The following is an 18,576-nucleotide window of genomic DNA, read 5'->3' as shown; positions in this document are numbered from 1 at the left end:
CGAGCTCACAAAGGTTATTGGCTAGAACTGACTGCTGAAAAAAATGCATCGGGTGATGATAAGGTGGCCACATCGTAGGGCAACTTGTTCCAGTCTGCTATCGTTCTTGGAAAGAACGACAGCTTGTATGTGTTGGTTCTGCACTGAGGCATTATAATTGTTTTGTCGTGTTTGTGTCGAGTCTGTCGGGTTCTGTTGTACTGCATGTAAGTGTGGAAGTCTAATTTGGTATGATTATTAATTATTGCAAATAGCATCTTCAGACGGTGCATTTTTCGACGAGATTCCAAGGTAGGAAGACCGGAGCGGCTAAGAAGATCAGATATCGATACCTGTCTTCCGTAGGCGTGGTGTATAAATCGCAGTGCCTTTCTCTGAACCCCCTCGATACTTTTTACATTTGTTTTAGTGTGCGGATCCCAGATCACGTCAGCATATTCCAGTAGGGGACGCACGAGCGAAGTATAAGCTACAAGTTTCGTTTTAGTGGTTGCATGTTTTAACCGGTGTCTTATTAGCCATAGTCTTTTGGATGCTACTGAAACCATGTTTTTAATGTGGGGGCTCCAACTGAGGTTAGAGCTGATCGTTACGCCAAGATACTTAAATTGTTCTACTGGTTCTAGAGGAGCGCTATTAATTTTGTACGAATACTTCAGTGGATCTTTCTTTCGGGTTAAGGTCATTTGTTTGCATTTCGTGACATTTAATGTCATCGACCAGTTTTGGCACCAATTACTAACAGCACACAAGTAGTTATTTAGAACGAGCTGGTCACCTTCGGTGAGAATTGTGTGATAAATTACGCAGTCATCTGCGAAAAAACGGGCCCGCACAGGAGAGTCAAGTTTTAGGTCATTTAAATATATAAGAAAAAGAAGCGGCCCAAGGACTGAGCCCTGTGGCACTCCTGAAAATACTGGAGCGATGGGTGAGCTTGAACTGGATATCTGGACGTACTGTTGCCGGTGAGATAGGTATGAATCAAGCCACTGTAAAATTTGTTGATTCTGTAAGATGTGTCTAAGTTTTAGCAGAAGTTTAGAGTCGGGCTTCGACGTTTTGTTGCTCTTTAACCCATATATGCCTGAACTTGGGGAAATTAAGAAAAGTGATTTATTTTCCCGTAATAATTGCTTCTGGTACCTCAGAAAGTAGAATCAACCTTTTATTCAAAAAAAAAAAAAATTTTCGAACTGCGTTTTTGTAGCCGTCCTACATATAGGACACTAGGCACATATACTACTCCTTTGAGTGGTACAATTTGAAACATTTCACATGGACTCCGATGTCGCATTTTTCACAACGTGTTGTGGTCTTCTCATGGCAATGAACACACCTTGTTTGCTTCTCTTGGGGAATCACTGTGTGGTCAATGCGGTCAAATCGGCTTTGGGCTTCCAGTAAAGATTGCCGGCTTTTTCCACGCAATGGCTTGGTGCCATAACTCTTGATATACGACACCGCTATCGTCCTTCGAAATGTGAGGAGCTCTGTTTTGGTCGTTCCAATTCTGTACAACTGGAATGCATTATTCACACATGCATCAACCAGATATGTCAGGAGTGAAGAATACCACTTCTTTCCTCGAATGGCTGTGCGGTACTTTGAAATATTTTGGTCTAGTCTGTCAACTCCTCCCATGTTGCCATTATAGCTCGAAATCAAGAACGGCTGCTCCACCGTGACTTTGGACTTGTTTTCTCTCGAATATCTTTTCACCATTTGTGTTGGCTCGACCCCGTGAGCATTTGAGACGACGGTCACTGTGCTGTTGTCCTTCCAGCGACATACAATAATTTCAGATTCAGCGTCGACTTTGTAATCGTAGAAGCCTCGATTCTTGCTTTTCATTTCTTTCTGTGTCAGGATGGGACAGTTTTCTATTCGGTTATCCCGCACGGTGCCTGTGCACTTGACACCCATTGACGAAAGCATTCTAACAAGTTTGAGACTTGAAAAGAAGTTGTCAAAGAACACATGAAAACAGTAATCAAGCCTTTCTTTCAACCTGGACACCATTTCTGTAACAACAGATCCTCCTAGACCAAGCTTGTTTTTATCATCCACATTGACGCCATACCTCCCTTGGTAGGGCTCAACAGAAAGCAAATAGCCTAATGGGGTGCAAATGCACCACAATTTATAGCCAAATCGGATTGGTTTCCCTTTCATAAACTGATTGCATCCATGCTTTCCGAAGTACTCGCACATGCTTTCATCAATGCTGAAGCAGTCTAGTAATGGAGCATACAACAGAAACCGTTCATTCAAGAGCCTAAACAGTGGCCGCAGTTTTGTGAATTTGTCTTCTTGTACTAGGTTGTTGTTGTCAGCCACATGTAGGTTGGTGAAAATGGCTTCAAATCGGTCCCGCCTCATAGAGTTCGCGACGAGTTCATTATGAGAATCACGTGAGTTTTCCCACAACATGCGACGCCTTGGAACCGGCACATAGCCACTGAGAAGCAGAATGCCGAGAAAACATCTCATCTCACCTGCGTTCACGTTCAACAACCGATTCTTCTGTTGTGCATAGGTGTTGGTGTTTGCAACAAGCAGGTTGATGACTTCATCATCGAAAAATTTTTCAAATGCCTCTACTGGAGTTAGCGGTGCTCCTTCAGCGGAGTCTGAATCACACGAGTGGCGAGTTGGGAAACTCGCGTTCAAATCGCGTTTATCCCACTTGACACGTCGTTTCTGTTGCTTAGCTGGTGGCTCCTGGTCGTTCTCGTCCTCACTTGACTCTGAACAAGTGTCCAGAACTTCAGCACGAAGAGTGCTCCCCGGCAGATGGTCCATGCTGGTGCATTCTTCATCACCGCTTTCTTCATCTGTCACTGCCGCCGCGTGATTTTCGGGCGGAAGAATGGCCACCGTAGACGGTACATCTTCCCCAGCGTCAATCTGGTTTAGAATGTCGTTGAGCGTTTGCGGATCTCTTCTGCGGTAAAATGAACTGCAGGGAATCTTCTGACTGCAATTGGAAAAAAAAAAGTTTCTGCCATACGTCCATATGTATTTTACTATGCTACTTCAACGCTACGCGCGCGACGCATCGCGCGTTCCAGAGTGACACAACAGCGACCCCCGATCTGCCTAGCGTCCTACATATAGGACACCGCTGTTTGACAGATCGTAAACAAAAAAATGTTGCCTATACCACATTGACATTGTTTTCACAGCATATTCAATTACTCAGGAATAACTGACAAAAATCTCGAAAACATCAAAAATCATTTCAATTTATATTACTTACATTTTCTTTCTCGGCATGGCGTTCGTCGAAGCTCACGCGGAACGCCGATTTTGAAACTGCAAGCACGTGGCGAGCTGTGCTCCCACGCTAACCAAGACTTGCACGCGAGAAGGCCATAGCCTCAGAAACACCCCCTAGGGGGCGCTAGCTTTTTGACAAAAAAAAATTTTCGAGTTATTTGAAAAATTTCAGTGTCCTACATATAGAACACTAGGCATATATGGGTTAATACGCATTCGGGCTAGCTGGCGAGCTTCCTCTGCGCGTTGAAGGAAGCCGGCAACGTCTGCATGGATGTTGTCGTCTTCTACGTGAGGCAACATCGCATCAAGCATCGTTGCGACTTGGCGACCGAAGACAAGCTCGAATGGCGTCATCTGCGTTGTCTCCTGTGGCGCGGTGTTGTAGGCGAACGTCACGTACGGAAGGACTTCGTCCCAAGCCTTGTGCCCGACGTCGAAATACATGGCGAGCATGTCGGCGAGGGTTTTATTTAAACGCTCCGTAAGGCCGTTTGTGTGCGGATGGTACGCTGTAGTGCGCCGATGGCTCCTGTGGCTCAAGTGCAGAATCTGTTGCGTAAGCTGTGAATGCCGTACCTCTGTCCGTAATAAAGACCTCGGGTGCATCATGACGGAGAACGATGTTCTTTATGAAGAATCTGGCGACCTCGATTGCATTGCCCGATGCTAACGCCATTGTCTCGGCATAGCGCGTCAGATAGTCCGTTGCTACCACTATCCACATGTTCCCGCAAGTAGACGTCGGGAAGGGGCCAAGCAGATCCATGCCTATAATCTGGAATGGTTTCCATGGCGGCTCGATTGGTTGTAGGGGGCCGGCTGGCCTTGTAGGCGGTGTTTTCCAACGTTGGCAATCTCGGCAGGTTTTCACGTAGCGTGCGACGTCTGCGTTCAGGCCCGGCCAGTAGTACTTTTCTTGAATTCTTCTGAGAGTTCGAGTGAATCCCAGATGGCCTGCTGTCGGCTCATCGTAAGACGGTTCTAAATTTGCTTGCCTTAGCTTGACTGGCACGACGAGTAGATATGCCGCTTTGTACGGCGTGAAGTTCTTTTTCACAAGCACGTTGTCGCGCAGGCACAGCGATGAAAGCGCGCGTCTGAATACCTTTGGCGCTGAATCGGTCTTCCCTTCGAGATACTGAACCACACAGCGTAGATCAGGATCGGCGCGTTTATCTTGTGCGAAGGTGTTAGAGCTTATGGGCCCAAGGAAGACATCGTCATCATCGTCGCAGGGCGGGGCGGATTCAACAGGGGCTCTCGAAAGGCAGCCGGCGTCTGTGTGCTTTCGGCCTGACATACACGACGGTGACGTCGAACTCCTGTAGTCGCAGGCTCCAATGAGCGAGGCGACCTGACGGGTCTTTCAGGTTAGCGAGCCAGCACAGAGCGTGGTGGTCACTGACGACCTTGAAGTGCTTCCCGTAAAGATACGGTCGAAATTTTGTGACCGCCCAAACGACAGCGAGGCATTCCTTTTCGGTCGTCGAATAGTTCAATTCGGCTTTCCACAGGGATCTGCTCACGTAGGCGATGGCTCGCTCCAGGCCGTTCTTCTTTTGAATCAACACAGCACCGAGTCCTATGCCGCTCGCATCCGTGTGGATCTCGGTGTCAGCGCTCTCGTCGAAATGGCCGAGTACTGGCGGTGACTGCAAGCGTCTTTGAAGTTTGCGAAAAGCGTCTTCTTGGGGCTTCTTCCATGTGAATTGCGCGTCGGCTTTCGTAAGGCGAGTGAGAGGCTCTGCGATTCGAGAGAAATCTCGGACAAAACGCCTGTAATACGAACAGAGCCACAAAAATCTACGGACAGCTTTCTTTTCACTGGGTATCGGGAAACTTTCGATGGCTGCCGTCTTTTTGGGGTCCGGACGCACGCCTTCGCGATTAACTACGTGACCGAGGAACAGGAGCTCCTCGTAGGCGAAACGACATTTCTCTGGTTTCAGAGTGAGTCCCCACGCCGTAATTGCCTCTAGCACGATCTCCAGCCTGTTAAGGTGCTCGTCGAAGGTGGATGCGAAAACGACTACATCGTCGAGATATACGAGGCACATCTGCCATTTCAGCCCAGGCAACACGGTGTCCATCACACGCTGAAATGTCGCCGGTGCTGAGCATAGTCCGAATGGCAGGCATGACTTTAAATTCGTAAAGACCGTCCGGCGTGATGAAGGCAGTCTTCTCACGGTCCCTCTCGTTGATCTCAATCTGCCAGTAGCTGCTCCGGAGGTCCATCGACGAAAAATACTTGGCGCCGCACAGTCGATCTAATGTGTCGTCGATTCTCGGAAGCGGTTAGACGTCTTTTTTCGTGACGCTGTTGATACGCCTATAATCGACGCAAAATCGTAGGGTACCGTCTTTCTTCTTTGCAAGCACCACGGGTGAAGACCACGGGCTCTTGGACGGCTGAATGACGTCGTCGCGAAGAATTTCTTCAACTTGTGTCTTGATTGTTTCACGTTCTCGGGCTAAAACGCCGTAGGGACTTCGGCGGACGGGACGAGCCGAATCATCGGCTATAATGCGATGCTTCGCTATGTGCGTTTGCCGGATCCTCGACGACTTTGAAAAACATTCGGAATATCGCAGAAGAAGGTGACGTAGCTTTTCTTGCTTTTGTTGTGGCAGGGCGGGGTTAATGTCGAAGTTCACCTTATCAGTCACCGTCGACGACGCCTCATGGGACAACTCGGAGAGCGCTAATGCGTCGCTTATTTCGGCGAACTCTTCCAAGAAAGCGACCGTCGTACCCTGTTGAGGTGCTTGTGCTCCGTGCTGAAATTGGTTATTAGCACAGCCGCTGTCTTCACGCAGATGGACGACACTGCGCGCGACGCAAATTTGGCGATCCAGAAGCAGCTGCAAGTTCGCCTAGACAATCGCATCGCCGCTTCAGAACGCGTCTGTTTCGACGAGGGAGGCTCACTTGATCGTCGAGGAGGGTGAACGCGGCGCGTTGATAATGATTGCTTTGCATTCTTTCTGACCGTTTTGTCGTCAGTGTTATGGTTTTCGTCTGCAGGTCGATCACCGCACCGTTTTCGTTCAGTAAGTCCATCCCGAGGATTACGTCGCGAGAACAGTGCTGTAGGATGATGAAGTTCACAGGGTAGGTGTGACCGTGAACAGCCACTCGCGCAGTGCACCGTCCCGTCGGAGTTGTGAGGTGGCCTCCTGCTGCGCGTATTTGAGGACCTTCCCATGCGGTTTTGACTTGCTTGAATTGGGACAAAAATCTTCCACTAACGACGGAGTAGTCGGACCCGGTGTCGACGAGTGCAACCACTGGACATCTAGGGTAACTTGTAAGTTGGCACTTGGTGTTCGCGTTCGATGTCGGTCGGTCACCGACTGTGTGGTCTGTCGCTTCGCACGGTCGCGGCTGCGTCGGGTGGTAGCCTCGTGGCAAGGTGTTGTTGTGGCCTTCAGCCGCGCCATCGAATTTATGGTGTCGGGTCGCGGCTTCGTGTTTTGTGGCGTCGCTGCGTCGGGTCGCGTCGTGTTGTCGGAATGCAACGAGGCGTCGGAATGCGTCGAGGCGGCGGAATGCGTCGTGGTTGTAGGAGGGTTTTTCAGTCTTCGCTCGAGAGCGCCGCCACCTCCTTACGTCGCTGGCTTTAGTTTCCCCTACGAGGGCTCAGTGACATCTCCCTCGCGTACCCTTGGTACGGCGAAGACGAACGGCGTGGGTAGGGTGACGGAGACCTGAAGCGAGGTGGGGCGGAATCTTCGGTCTCTCGAAGGTAGGCTTCAATTTCTTGAGGCCGTTTGCCAAGAAGGGGTCGTGTGGCATCCATGTTGTACTTGCGGAGGCCCATCTGACGGTAGGGGCACTTTCGTAGGAGGTGGCCGGCTTCACCACAGTGAAAACAAAGCGTTCGTCGATCTGGGGTTCTCCAGATGTCAGTCTCCCTCGTGGTGGTTTGCCGGAACGTGTTTGAGCGGACGGCTTGCTGCGGGCACGGCGGTGGCCGGTAGGCTTGGCTGCGTTGAGGTGGCGCGTGCGTTTCCCGTCGCCAGCTGGTTGGCCTCGCTTGGCTTTGCAGAGCGGCGGCGTAAGTTGAAACGCTTGGCTCCTGGCAAGGTGGCGATAGGGTTGGTGCCGTTTCGGCAGGATCGAGCGTGCCCAGCGCTTGCTGTACCTCGTCCCTTACGATGTTGGCGAGCAAGGATATTTGTGGTTGCGCACCCGGTAGCAACTTGCGCAGCTCGTCGAGCACGATGGCACGCATGGTATCTCGAAGGGCCACTGCGGAGGCACTTCGGGAGTCGTCGCAGTCCGACAGAGGAGCGCGTAAGTTGCAGTCGTATTGCTTTGCGCGAAGATCGAGCGTTTTCTCGATAGTGGCCGCTTCGCTAATCCATTCGGCGACGGTCCTCGGCGGGTTGCGAATGAGAGCGACGAAAATTTGCTCCTTGACGGCCCTCATAAGGCACTGAAGCTTCTTGTCTTCAGTCATGTTGGCGTCCGCGGGGCGGAAGAGCTTTTGCATTTCTTCCGCAAAGACGGTTACGGACTCGTTTGGATGCTGCTGGCGAGTTTGAAGCAACGCCTCAGCTCGTTCTTGCAGAGTTGCAGATAAGTGCCTCTTGAAAGCCTCCCACATTGTCAGGAACAGCTCCTGGTTCTCGTACCAGGTTCTAGCAGAGTCTTCGAGAGAGAAGACGTTCCGAAGTTTGTCTTCGTCAAACCACTTGTTGAAGGTTGCAACTCGTTCGTAACGTTCCAGCCAACCTTGTACATCTTCGCAAGTCGAGCCGCTAGAGAGCGGAGGTACTCGCGGCTGCTGCACGACGAGCGGCGCAGGTGTGGTGGCGGCTTGCATTGGTGACGTCGAGCGGTGGTTCACACGGCGACCAGGGGCAGGTAGTGGTCCCAATTCAGCCGGCAGTCGTTGTAGTCGGCGGCTGCTCCGGGTTTCTTCCTTCCTCTCTGCAGCTGTCTTCCGCGTCGCCAGCTCCGATGCACTTGGGATGGTGTCACGGCTTTGAGGTTGTGTCCGAAGCATAAGCACCTCCACCAAAATGTCACGTAGGTGGCGGTGAGCTACCTGGCACGCAGGCAGATAGAAAGGGACACTGCGTCGGCGGTAGACTAAAGAGAGTTTAATGGGCGAACTTGTGCCCTAAATAAAGCGAACAACGCGGTGACGGCGAAAGCACCAAGCGCGTCTGGGGCGTTCGTCGGACTGCGCCAGCGCAAGCGGTGGTCCCGTCATAGAGAAAGAAATTTATTTCTCTATGGTCATAGAGAAAGAAAAAAAAGTTAAGAGTGGACACTCCCATACACCCCCAGCGGCCCAATCGACCCTGGCGCGCCTGGCGGTTGATGAGAGCAACTGGCCTGCACTTCCTGTTTCGGTTTCGCTGGCGCGAAATTTGGATTACCCCTCGTAACCGACGTTGGGCTGTAGCGGAAGCTTGTCATTTCAGACCACTTTTCGTCACCCAAATGGCAACGCTTTGATTTGTCGCTTTGATTTAGCGATTCACTCTTTTGTCTAGTTCAATATTTGGTGTGAATTGAGGTAGTGACGCAATTTTTATTTTGATTAAGTTGTAACAGATGGAGATAGAGGTAACCATAATTCACTACGGCTTTATCCATCGCGCTTGTCTTCTGTGTTTTGGTACAAGCGCTCATAAGTATCAAAGAGACAGAGTTTCCGCAATGTTTTTATTCCGAGGCAAGATAGGCTTCTTCTGGGTTCTGCCGTTGTCAAAGCACGACGACACACAGCAGTAGCTGCCGTAGCTTGGACCGCCAGACGGCATGGCATCAGCACGGTCTGAAAATATCAATAAGTGCACGCTTCGTTAATTACCAAAAACATATGTACACATCATAACTGTACCAGGAAACCGCTTTGAATGAATAGCGAACCGATGCACAATATAAAACCACCGACACATCCTGACCTCTGACCCATATAACCCGGACTTACAAGGATAAATGTCAATACCCCGTACAGGGGTGTTCAAAAGTTCCCAGGCCGCCATCCTATTAATCCCATGGAGGGCATCGCGGCCTGTGAAGTTTTGGACACCCCTGTACGTACTCAGTATAAGGAGTACATTGGTAGGCAAAATAGCAGTTCACATAAGCGTGATAAAGATACATTCGAAACGTCCAAATACGAGGCCTTTGTTCAAATGCGCGCCACGCCACGCCTACGCGACAATACGTTGTGCAATGTCTTCGCCACGAAAAAATGATAAGGAACCGAAAATTACTAGAATGTGCAGTACTTCCCAACACGGCTGCCGCAATAAGTACATGCAGTAGTCATTGGTGACTTTTCCCCACCGTTACTTTTCTGTATAAACAATCCGCACGGACGCATACACCAGCGTCCGTCCGTGCGCCGTAGATACACACCTCGCTAAAGTACCAAACGCAATAAGCTGTGCTCGCTGTTTATGTCACATGCCATTGTTTGCAAGCAATATCGTTAAAATATCCAGGAGCCCTTACTCTATAAGGGAAACGAGCAAGCAAAACTTGGCTACACCGTGCCTAACGTCCTGCTTTCTTTATTTAGGTAGCGCCCGTCCCCGGAACGCCGTTTTCGGTCTGAATCAGCGTGGCGTCTTTTATGTTCTTTCCAGCGTTCGTCAGCCTCTAGAACGGGCCAACGAAAAGACCATCAACCGTGACGCGATCGTTTAAACGCGGTTTAGGAATTCAATTTTCTCGAAGCCGGATTTTTCCTGAAATGTGCAATTCATGATATTGACCTTAAGCGTTGTCCAGCAGATCGTTTTTAATCCGCCAACACGAACTATTTCAATGGAACGCCGATACCGCGGTTATCGCAAACAGCGCTGGGCAAGGACGGTTTACCCTCGCAAACCGAGACGCAGCGTCTCGATGGCGTCTGACAAGCTGCGAGTCGCAGTGCAGTGCACAGCCGTGAACCGGTGGAAGGTAATGGCAGCTTCGCGTCATTTGATTATTTTCACGGAACGCAACCAACAAAGATTATGCCGTTCTCGGTGGGGATAGCAAGAACGTACAGCTAGTACAGCCCTCTTGCTACGCGTTTCTTGAGGGGGCATGCTTTTCGCATTGTTCGCGTCTAGCCGCCTCATATAGAGCCGCAAACTGCTTTTTTTAGCGAACCTCGTCGCGCTCACAAGTCAATTACTCCAAGCTTCGCTTAAAAACGTGACTCACCTTTCTCACACACAAGAACACCGCCGCAGCCGACGTTCACGAGACGTTCCCGCTGGCACGCCACTGGTGTCGTTGATTTCTTCTCGATGGACGAATGGTGATTGGTGTTGATGGCAGTACGAATGAAGAACAAAAAGCACGGAAGGTGTCTTCGATAAATTCTGTTTTTATGTATCAGAAACACGCCAAATTTGGGTGTATAATTATTATTTTGTAAAGCGATTGAGCAGAATTCATTACAACATTTTCGTTCTTTGCGCCTGCGTCCCCTGGCGTTTGATGAGAGATGATGATGATGATAGCAACTTTATTGTACCGCCGGATAAGGAGGCCCCTACTCCCCGTCCCCGGCACACAGGCCTTGGGGACGGGGGCCGGAACCTCCGCGATTAGAAGCAAGCAAAGAGGTCTTGACTCTTCGCGGCTTCTTCCGCCAGGCGGATGGCGTGTTGCTGTGGAGTAGGGTCCTCGCTCCGCAGCAGGGCTTCCCAGGCCTCTCTACAATTTATATTTGCTTTAGCCCCTGGTGAGCTAGCGCATTCCCAGATTATGTGATCGAGGGTCCCTCTCGCCCCACAGTGTTTGCACTCATCGTTTTCTCTATCATGCATAACATGGTATGCCCAGACCGGGTTTACGAAGTTCCCAGCTTGCAGGCGCCGCCATGCGACTGCCTCTCTATTGTTTAGACTTTTATCCGGTGGTGGCACCAGTCTCCTGCGTAGCCGATAATTTTCGACAATCTCCGTATAGTTTTGCAGACGCTCGTCCATGTTCCGGCAGTCGGGCGGTTCCACAGCCACCCGGAAGTAGAGAGCTCGGGCTAACTCGTGGGCCGCCTCGTTGCCAGGAACGGACGTGTGTGCAGGGGTCCAAATTAGGCTAATTTTTCTGTTCAGCCGTCTACTAGCCAGAACCCTTGCCGCTTCCGGCGAGATTCTGCCCTTTCCAAAATTCCAGATAGCCGTTTTGCTATCGGTAATTATGAAATTTGCTTCCGTTCCCACGCAAGCGAGCGCTATCGCAACTTCTTCAGCCGTTTCCGAGTTGCGGCTTCTAATGGTGGCGGCCGATACGGGGGCACCTCGGCCGTCGACCACCGAGGCGACAGCCGCACCCGACTTGCCGCTTGCCGCGTCCACGTACGCAACCGACTTGCTGTCCATTGAATCAAAGCGTTTGATTAGTGCTTCTGCTCTTTTTTCCCTCCTCTCCGTGTTGAATATGGGATGCATGTTACGAGGGAGGGGGGGAATGATTATATTTTCTCGGCAGTCCAGCGGGATGTTTGTCTTGCCTCGTAGTCCCCTATCTGTTTTCAGGCCTACCATTTCGAGGATAGCTCTCCCCGTGGTCGTTCGGCTTAATCTTTCAAGCTGCGAAATTCTGACAGCCTCCGCTATTTCGTCCCAGGTATTGTGCACTCCCATAGAGAGGAGCTTTTCTGTGGAGGTGGTAATTGGTAAGCCCAAGGCCCTCTTTATGCACCGTCGAATGAGCGAGTCGAGTTTCCTCCTCTCCTCTGACCTGATGTTTAAGAAAGGCGTGGCATAGCACACGCGGCTTATTACGTATGCTTGGGTTAGCTTAAGCAAGCTTCTTTCCTTCAGGCCTCGTCCTTTCAGCGCGACCCTTCTAAATATGCCAAGTGCTTGCGTGGCAAAGCCCTCTAGATTTTTGATTGTCCCATCATTATATCCGTTTTCCTGTATGAAAAGTCCTAGGATTCTGATTTGGTTAACCTTTGGGACTGGTTTCCCCTCTATTTTAATGTCAAATTCCCAGCTACGCTTGCACCGGAGCGACTTTGGGTTGTAGACGAATAACTCCGATTTTTGCGGTGAGCACGAGAGACCCCTACTGGCAGCACAGTGCACGACAGTGTCCGCCGCCGCCTGCAGGCGCTCCTCGATGCTCGCATCGCTCCCCTGGTTGGTCCAGAGGGTGATGTCATCCGCATAAATACTGAAATTTAGCCCCTGTATGTTTCTCAGAGCTTCGGGGAGGCCCCTCATCGCCACGTTGAAGAGGAACGGGGAAAGAACCGAGCCCTGTGGCGTGCCCCTGCTTCCTAATTTCAGTGTTGGAGATTCAATATCTTGGAACTTCATGCAGGCAGTTCTGTCTGACAGAAAGTCCTTGACATAGCCGAATGTTCGCGCGCCTACCCCGATTTCTTGGAGACCGTGGAGTATCGCTTCGTGTTTAACATTATCAAAAGCCTTTGTCAAGTCCAGGCCGAGGATTACCTTGGCGTCTCTAGAACGTGAGTCGATTATGTCATGCTTTAGTCGGAGCATCACGTCCTGCGTACACAAGCCCGGTCGGAAGCCGATGATCTCGTGCGGCCACAGGTCGTTCTGCTCCATAAAGTGTGTCAGTCTGGTCTGGACTACGCGCTCCATCAATTTCCCCATGCATGAGGTTAGGGAAATGGGTCTTAGATTTTCTAGTTTAGGGGGTTTGCCCGGCTTTGGAATTAGGATCACGTTTGCCATCTTCCACTGCCGTGGCAGGTGGCCTTTAGTCCAAATTTCTTGCATGTACTCCGTCAGAGCGCTGATGGAGGCATCGTCCAGATTTCTTAGAATTTTGTTTGTTATCCCGTCAGGGCCCGGGGCTGATTTGGTTTTTAGTCCCAATATTACTGCCCTGACCTCCGCCTCCGTGATGGGTGCGTCGAGCTCTTCATTGGGAACTCCGTCGTATTCCGGGAGGGGGGTGCTATGGGTATCGCCAATGTACATGGCGATCAGTTTGTCCATAAATTCCGCGTCTGTACCCTCATACCCGTGCCTGGTTTTTGATAATCTAATTCCCGATAGGGTTTTCGAATTGGTCGGATCTAAAAGGTGTCTCAGCAGACCCCACGTTTTGGAAAGGCTCATGCCCCTCTCCATCTCGTCGCATCTGCTGCACCAATTCTGTTCGCATAACTTGATCGCGTAATTTTCAATTTCTTTGTTATGTCTAGCAATCCGCCTTCTAAGATTACGGTTCCATTTTTGCTTCTTTAGTCTGCGCTCCATACCACGTTTTGCCTCCCACATGTGAAGCAGTTTGCTATCGATTATTTCCGGGGCATCGTCCCCTTCAATCGTCTTGGTTGCCTCTTCAACGTGACGCGCGATGACCTCCGTCCATTTCTCTATGTTTGTGATTTTCCCTATGGCAGCTTTCTCTCGCTTCTCCCTAAATAATCCCCATTCGGTGATCCTCGGTTGACGCACACGACGCGTCTTCACCCCTTTTTTAAGGATGGAGGCCAGAATGAAATGATCACTGCCGAAATTGAGCTCCGAGTTTTTCCAATTCAGATCTGTCACATTTTTTGAGAAGGTCAGGTCAGGGGAGGTGTCTGCGCACACACTGTTACCCACCCTGGTCGGACAGCTAGGGTCCGTGTGTAGGGTGAGTCCTAGCTCGTGCGCATCCTCCCATAGCTACCTACCTTTTGGATCTTGTTTAGCGTAACGCCATTCCGGATGCGCTGCATTAAAGTCACCTACTATTAGCAAGGGATTAATCCCGGCTGCCTGAATAGCTTTGCGAAAGAGGGCCCTGAATCGCACCTTTCTCTGCTGTGGAGTGCTGTACAAGTTTAATAGGAACACGCTCGGTTCCTCTTTTCGTCCCGTAATAATTTCCAGAAGCACTGCCTCGATGTCTCTCGAGTTGATTTCGTGCACGATTGCCGCAATATTCTTCTTAATGAACGTAGTGACGCGAGATTTCTCACCCCTGTCACTAGAAAAAGCTTGGTATCCCGAGAGTTGTGCTGCTTTGCCCGTCTCCTGCAGAGCTATAGCTAGCGGTTTCTCATCTAATAGCGTCAAGTACTGTTGCACTAACGCTCGTTTGCGTTGGAAGCCGCGACAGTTCCACTGCCAGATTAAAGACTCACTTTGCGCGCCTCTGGCCATGTTGGAGCTGGTCGAGTTGTTCCTCTGCAGTAAAACACGTTGTGGGGCTAGTTGGTGCATAGCTTTCAATAGATTAAGCGCCAAAAGTGACGGCACACAAGCTCTGTTTTTAGTTGCCATTCTCCGATGGCTACTAATTCTGCCCTTTGCTTTTGTACTTCACCCGTAAGGGCTTGGATCTGGCTTTGAGTCTGCTGTATTGCTCCCATAATTTGGGCCATGAAAGAATCAAATTTAGCTTCGATTTTGGCTTCTAATCTTTTCTCTAGTGCCACCAACGGATCAACGTCTTCCCCTTTGCGTTTCATTGGGGGTGGTCTAGCCGAGTCGATAATCATATTTTCCTCCTCCGGTGCCGCAGGCTGCATGGGAGTCGCAGCCATAGGGACCGGGCGGGTTGGTTTCGATACCAATTTTGGTTGCGCGTTGGGGTGGAGGGGGACCCCGTACACGCCTGTGATTTTGGTCTATGCAACTCTTGAGTGAGCTTATTAATGACCTCTTTAAGCTCCCCAACCTCTTTCCGTAATTTATCGATCTCCTCATCTTTCTTATCTTTTGCCTGGGAAACCCCACTGCCAAAGCTTACATTGTTTCGGTCCCTGCTCTGCTTCCGCTTCTTAGTCCATGGGTTCGCCGGGTCCCTGGAGCTTGATCTCCCCCTTTGTCTGGATCCGGAGCGGCCCCTGGTGCGGGACCGTGAACGGCCACGCTGCTGGTGCCCTCCGGTGGTCTCCTCCAGCCTCGGAAAGGAGTCGGTTCTGGCGCGAAAGTCCTCGTTTCCGCGCCTGACCTTGGAACGACCCCTGGGATTCACCTCGGCAGTCGCTCCGGCTTGCTGCTGCTTTTGAAGTTGCTGCTGCTGTAGCATGTTGGTCTTTCGTTCCCACTGCCTCTTCTTCACCTCGTAAGGAACACGGTAGAGTTCTCTACATTTTCTGTCACCGAGCGGGTGTCCTTTCCCGCACAGTTGGCACTTGGGTTCACATAAATGGTCTTGTGGTGGTTGCTCCATGCCACAGCCACGACACTTCACATTCGCGGGGTCCGGGCAGACGTCCTCGCGGTGTCCGAGCCGCCCGCAGGCGTTACAAACTTCGTACTTCTTGCGGTAGAGTACGCAGCGTTGCGCCACGGGCGTAAGTCTCACCCACCGCGGCACCTCTTTGTCTTCGAACAGTATCAAAACTGTCCTCGACGTTCTTCCGAGTCGTCGTACTCCAAGGACCGGGGGATTCCCGTAGATTTGCAGCCTTTTCAAGATCTCTGCATCCGAGAAGGACAAAGGGACTTCATGCACGACGCCTTTTCCGCAGTCCTCCGGCATAGCGACGTACGTAGTCATTTCAATTTTTTCCCCTTCGAACACGAGGAGCTTCAAGTCGGCGTATTTTCGCTTCCTTTCCGCGCTGACGGTAGCGACGAGAATGGAATGTTGCTTCACATTCATCAAGATGACATCCTCTCCGGCGGCGTCTGGACTGACGCCAGCCGCCCTAAGTATTACGTCTGCCAAATACGCACTTCCGTATTTCATTAGACGTACGAGACCGCCGTGCGGCCTCATGACTACTTTCTCGGCGCCGTCCGGAAGTCGGGCAAATTGCCTTTCAACCGACTTAGCCGCCATCTTCCTCCCTGCGAGCTTCTCGGCAGCTCGCTGCCGTTCCATATGGCGTGCCTCGTTGTTCACTAGGGGGGCCGCTTTTCCTTTCTTCTTTCTAATGTACCATTGCCCCGGCACGTTCAATTCTTCCGGATCGATCTCCGTACCTTCTACGGTCTCCATCATAGTCTTCGAGCTGCGCCTCCGCGGCCGCCACCGCCGCCTGTGGCTTCTCGTCGCTATGTCGAGCCTTAGGCTTAGCTCACCATGCAGCGCGTCGAACGCTTCAAAGCCTCAATATCGTGGGAAAACGAGGGCCCACCTTGGAAAAATTGATATCCTCGGTGTCCGTTCGTCGAGTGCTGTTGATTCCAGCTAGAAATCAAGACCGTCGAATCCAACTTGTGCTCGAGCGGCCGTTGTCAACGGAGCCCATCGAACGCACGTCTGCTCGAGCGATCTTTGATGAGAGCATTAGTTCGTTACGTAGCCGTGACGTAGTTCCTGAGGCCAGATATCTCGGAGTGTCCGCTCTTAGTCTTTTTCTTTCTCTACGCTATGGTCCCGTATTTATACGTTTCGCGTCCATGATCGAAACGCCTCAAGCGACGCCGCTTGCGTCGCAGCGACGCCGGTCGCGTCGCAGTGATGCGAGCTGCGTAGCTCGCGTCGCTACAAGCAGTATTGCTCAGTCCTTCACCGTTTTTCCATACTGTTTGTCTTTTTTTTTCAGGCAGCGCCAAGTAGGCGCCTTCTAATGGCGCTGCGCTCGGCGGCGACGACTTATATAACAAGACGAGTGGTCAAACGAGAGATTGCTAATTCAGGAAGCCGATGAACATTTATTAGCCATCACCACACTGAAACTGCAGAAAAATGTTCATGTTCTTGAGCTTTGGTATGCTCTCCACATTTGGGAAGAGCATGCCGCTTAGTGAAAATTCTGTTTCGCGGACGACGAGGTTTCGGGCAGCATTCCAGGAACGGTCGGCTTTCTCCAGGCTTGATAGTGTTAGATCCCCTTGAACTAATTTTAACAACTGTAAAAAGTTTTGGCATGGTAAGAAGCGTGGAATAATGCTTTAAATGAAGAATCAATAAAGTACCGTTATTTCTATTTAAGAATTTATCGCTAGTACTTGGTATTCTTTAGTGCTGAAGTTATTCTAAATATAATCGGCGATACACGTAAGCAACACATGTGGACTATAGCCTAAGAAAGTGCGTGAATTCAATTTTTTCTTTGGCCAGCGTTGACGATGAGCTTACTCGTTTCCCAAATATTACCCTCCACAGGGGGTCCGCGCCATGCGTAGTGGTTATATTACAGTTAAATTAAATATAAACAATTTGTTTCTGCAACGTGAACTATTTTCTTTCCACTAATGTTACCGCACTCGCTGTCAAACTTTCTTTGCTCAGCTTAATAAAAGACACAGATGAAATTTTATAGCGACGACTGTTGGTTCGGCCCGCCACACATTTTGCTTCCATCCATATAAATTTACCCGTATTGCAATGCAGTCATTTCTATGAGTTCGTATTTATTTATTTATTTATTTACTTACAGACATATTGCCCAAACGGGCACTAGTATGGGGGACTGAAAAATTAACATCCAAAGCGCACCATACATTGCGCAGTATACATCACAGAATATGCATCATACCAAAAAAAAAAAAAACAAGAACACGGGTCATCTAGTGAACATGCACAGCACCTAGTGAACATGTCGCCAACTTGTATTAAACATCTAGTGAACATAGAAAAGTTGAACAACCCGGTGTGGGCAGTGCCTTGGACAAAAAAGAGCGCATCGAGAAGCACGAGTGCCACAAAAAATAGCGCAACGGCGCACACTTTAGTGCTAACAAGATGTTGGCTCTCCCGTAATTGAGAGTGGATGTACGCATGAAATGGTAAACAGGAAAGCGGATAGGTTGGAGATGATACTAGCCACAATCCTAAAATGGATGTAGCGCATGTTCGTAACGGCACACCCCACCCCACCCCACCCCACCCCACCCCACCGCACCATGCCATACTGTGCACTGGTTCATACGGACGCTGCCCAGCTAGAAGAATAAAATCGGCTGCACGCCGCACGTCAGGCAGCTAAAGCCACCAGGGAGACATATCTCACTGCCTAGCCAGAAGAACGATGAATTCAATTATAGGGTTTCACGTGCCAAAACCACGATTTGATTATGAGGCACGCCGTAATGGGGGACTCCCGATTAATTTTGACAACCAGGGGATCTTTGACGGGCCCCCAATGCATCTGGTACGGGTGCTTTTGAATTTCGCCTCCATCGAAATGCCGCCGCCACGGCCGGAATTTGATCGGGTTACCTTAGCAGCGCAGCACTATAACTGCCAACAAACCGCGGCGGGTAGAAGCGCCTGAAGGAGGCGCTACGTAGCGTGGCGCCATCTCTCGATGTGACGCAGAACCCGCGCCGCGGAGCTCGCGGCCGCTGGCATTGAGCTCTAGGCACCAAAAGTTGACAAGGAAGTACAAAGTGCCCTGTAAATAGCTTTTGAAGGTCGCCATTGGAAATGACAAATAAAACTTCAGC

The 18,576-nt window shown here is 50.5% G+C and overlaps 1 protein-coding gene and 1 long non-coding RNA gene across 2 annotated transcripts; both read right to left on the bottom strand.

The window, feature by feature from the left end:
• Positions 1-1,154: 1,154 nt before the first annotated feature.
• Positions 1,155-3,401, bottom strand: LOC126538800 (piggyBac transposable element-derived protein 2-like). Its single transcript, XM_050185520.3, has 2 exons — positions 3,263-3,401; positions 1,155-2,980 (listed from the first exon to the last, which is right to left on the bottom strand). The coding sequence occupies exons 1-2, from the start codon at positions 3,277-3,279 to the stop codon at positions 1,243-1,245; spliced, it is 1,755 nt and encodes a 584-aa protein (XP_050041477.2). The 5' UTR covers positions 3,280-3,401; the 3' UTR covers positions 1,155-1,242.
• Positions 3,402-8,949: 5,548 nt separating this feature from the next.
• Positions 8,950-10,710, bottom strand: LOC129386821 (uncharacterized). The gene is made up of 2 exons (XR_008614104.2): positions 10,469-10,710; positions 8,950-9,080 (listed from the first exon to the last, which is right to left on the bottom strand). It is a non-coding gene; the product is annotated as an uncharacterized lncRNA (long non-coding RNA).
• Positions 10,711-18,576: the final 7,866 nt, after the last annotated feature.

This window comes from Dermacentor andersoni, chromosome 8 (assembly GCF_023375885.2).
Source record: "Dermacentor andersoni chromosome 8, qqDerAnde1_hic_scaffold, whole genome shotgun sequence".
Lineage (NCBI taxonomy): Eukaryota > Metazoa > Arthropoda > Arachnida > Ixodida > Ixodidae > Dermacentor > Dermacentor andersoni.
The sequence above is the reverse complement of the archived record's forward strand: the minus strand, read 5'-3'. Positions and strand labels throughout refer to the sequence as shown.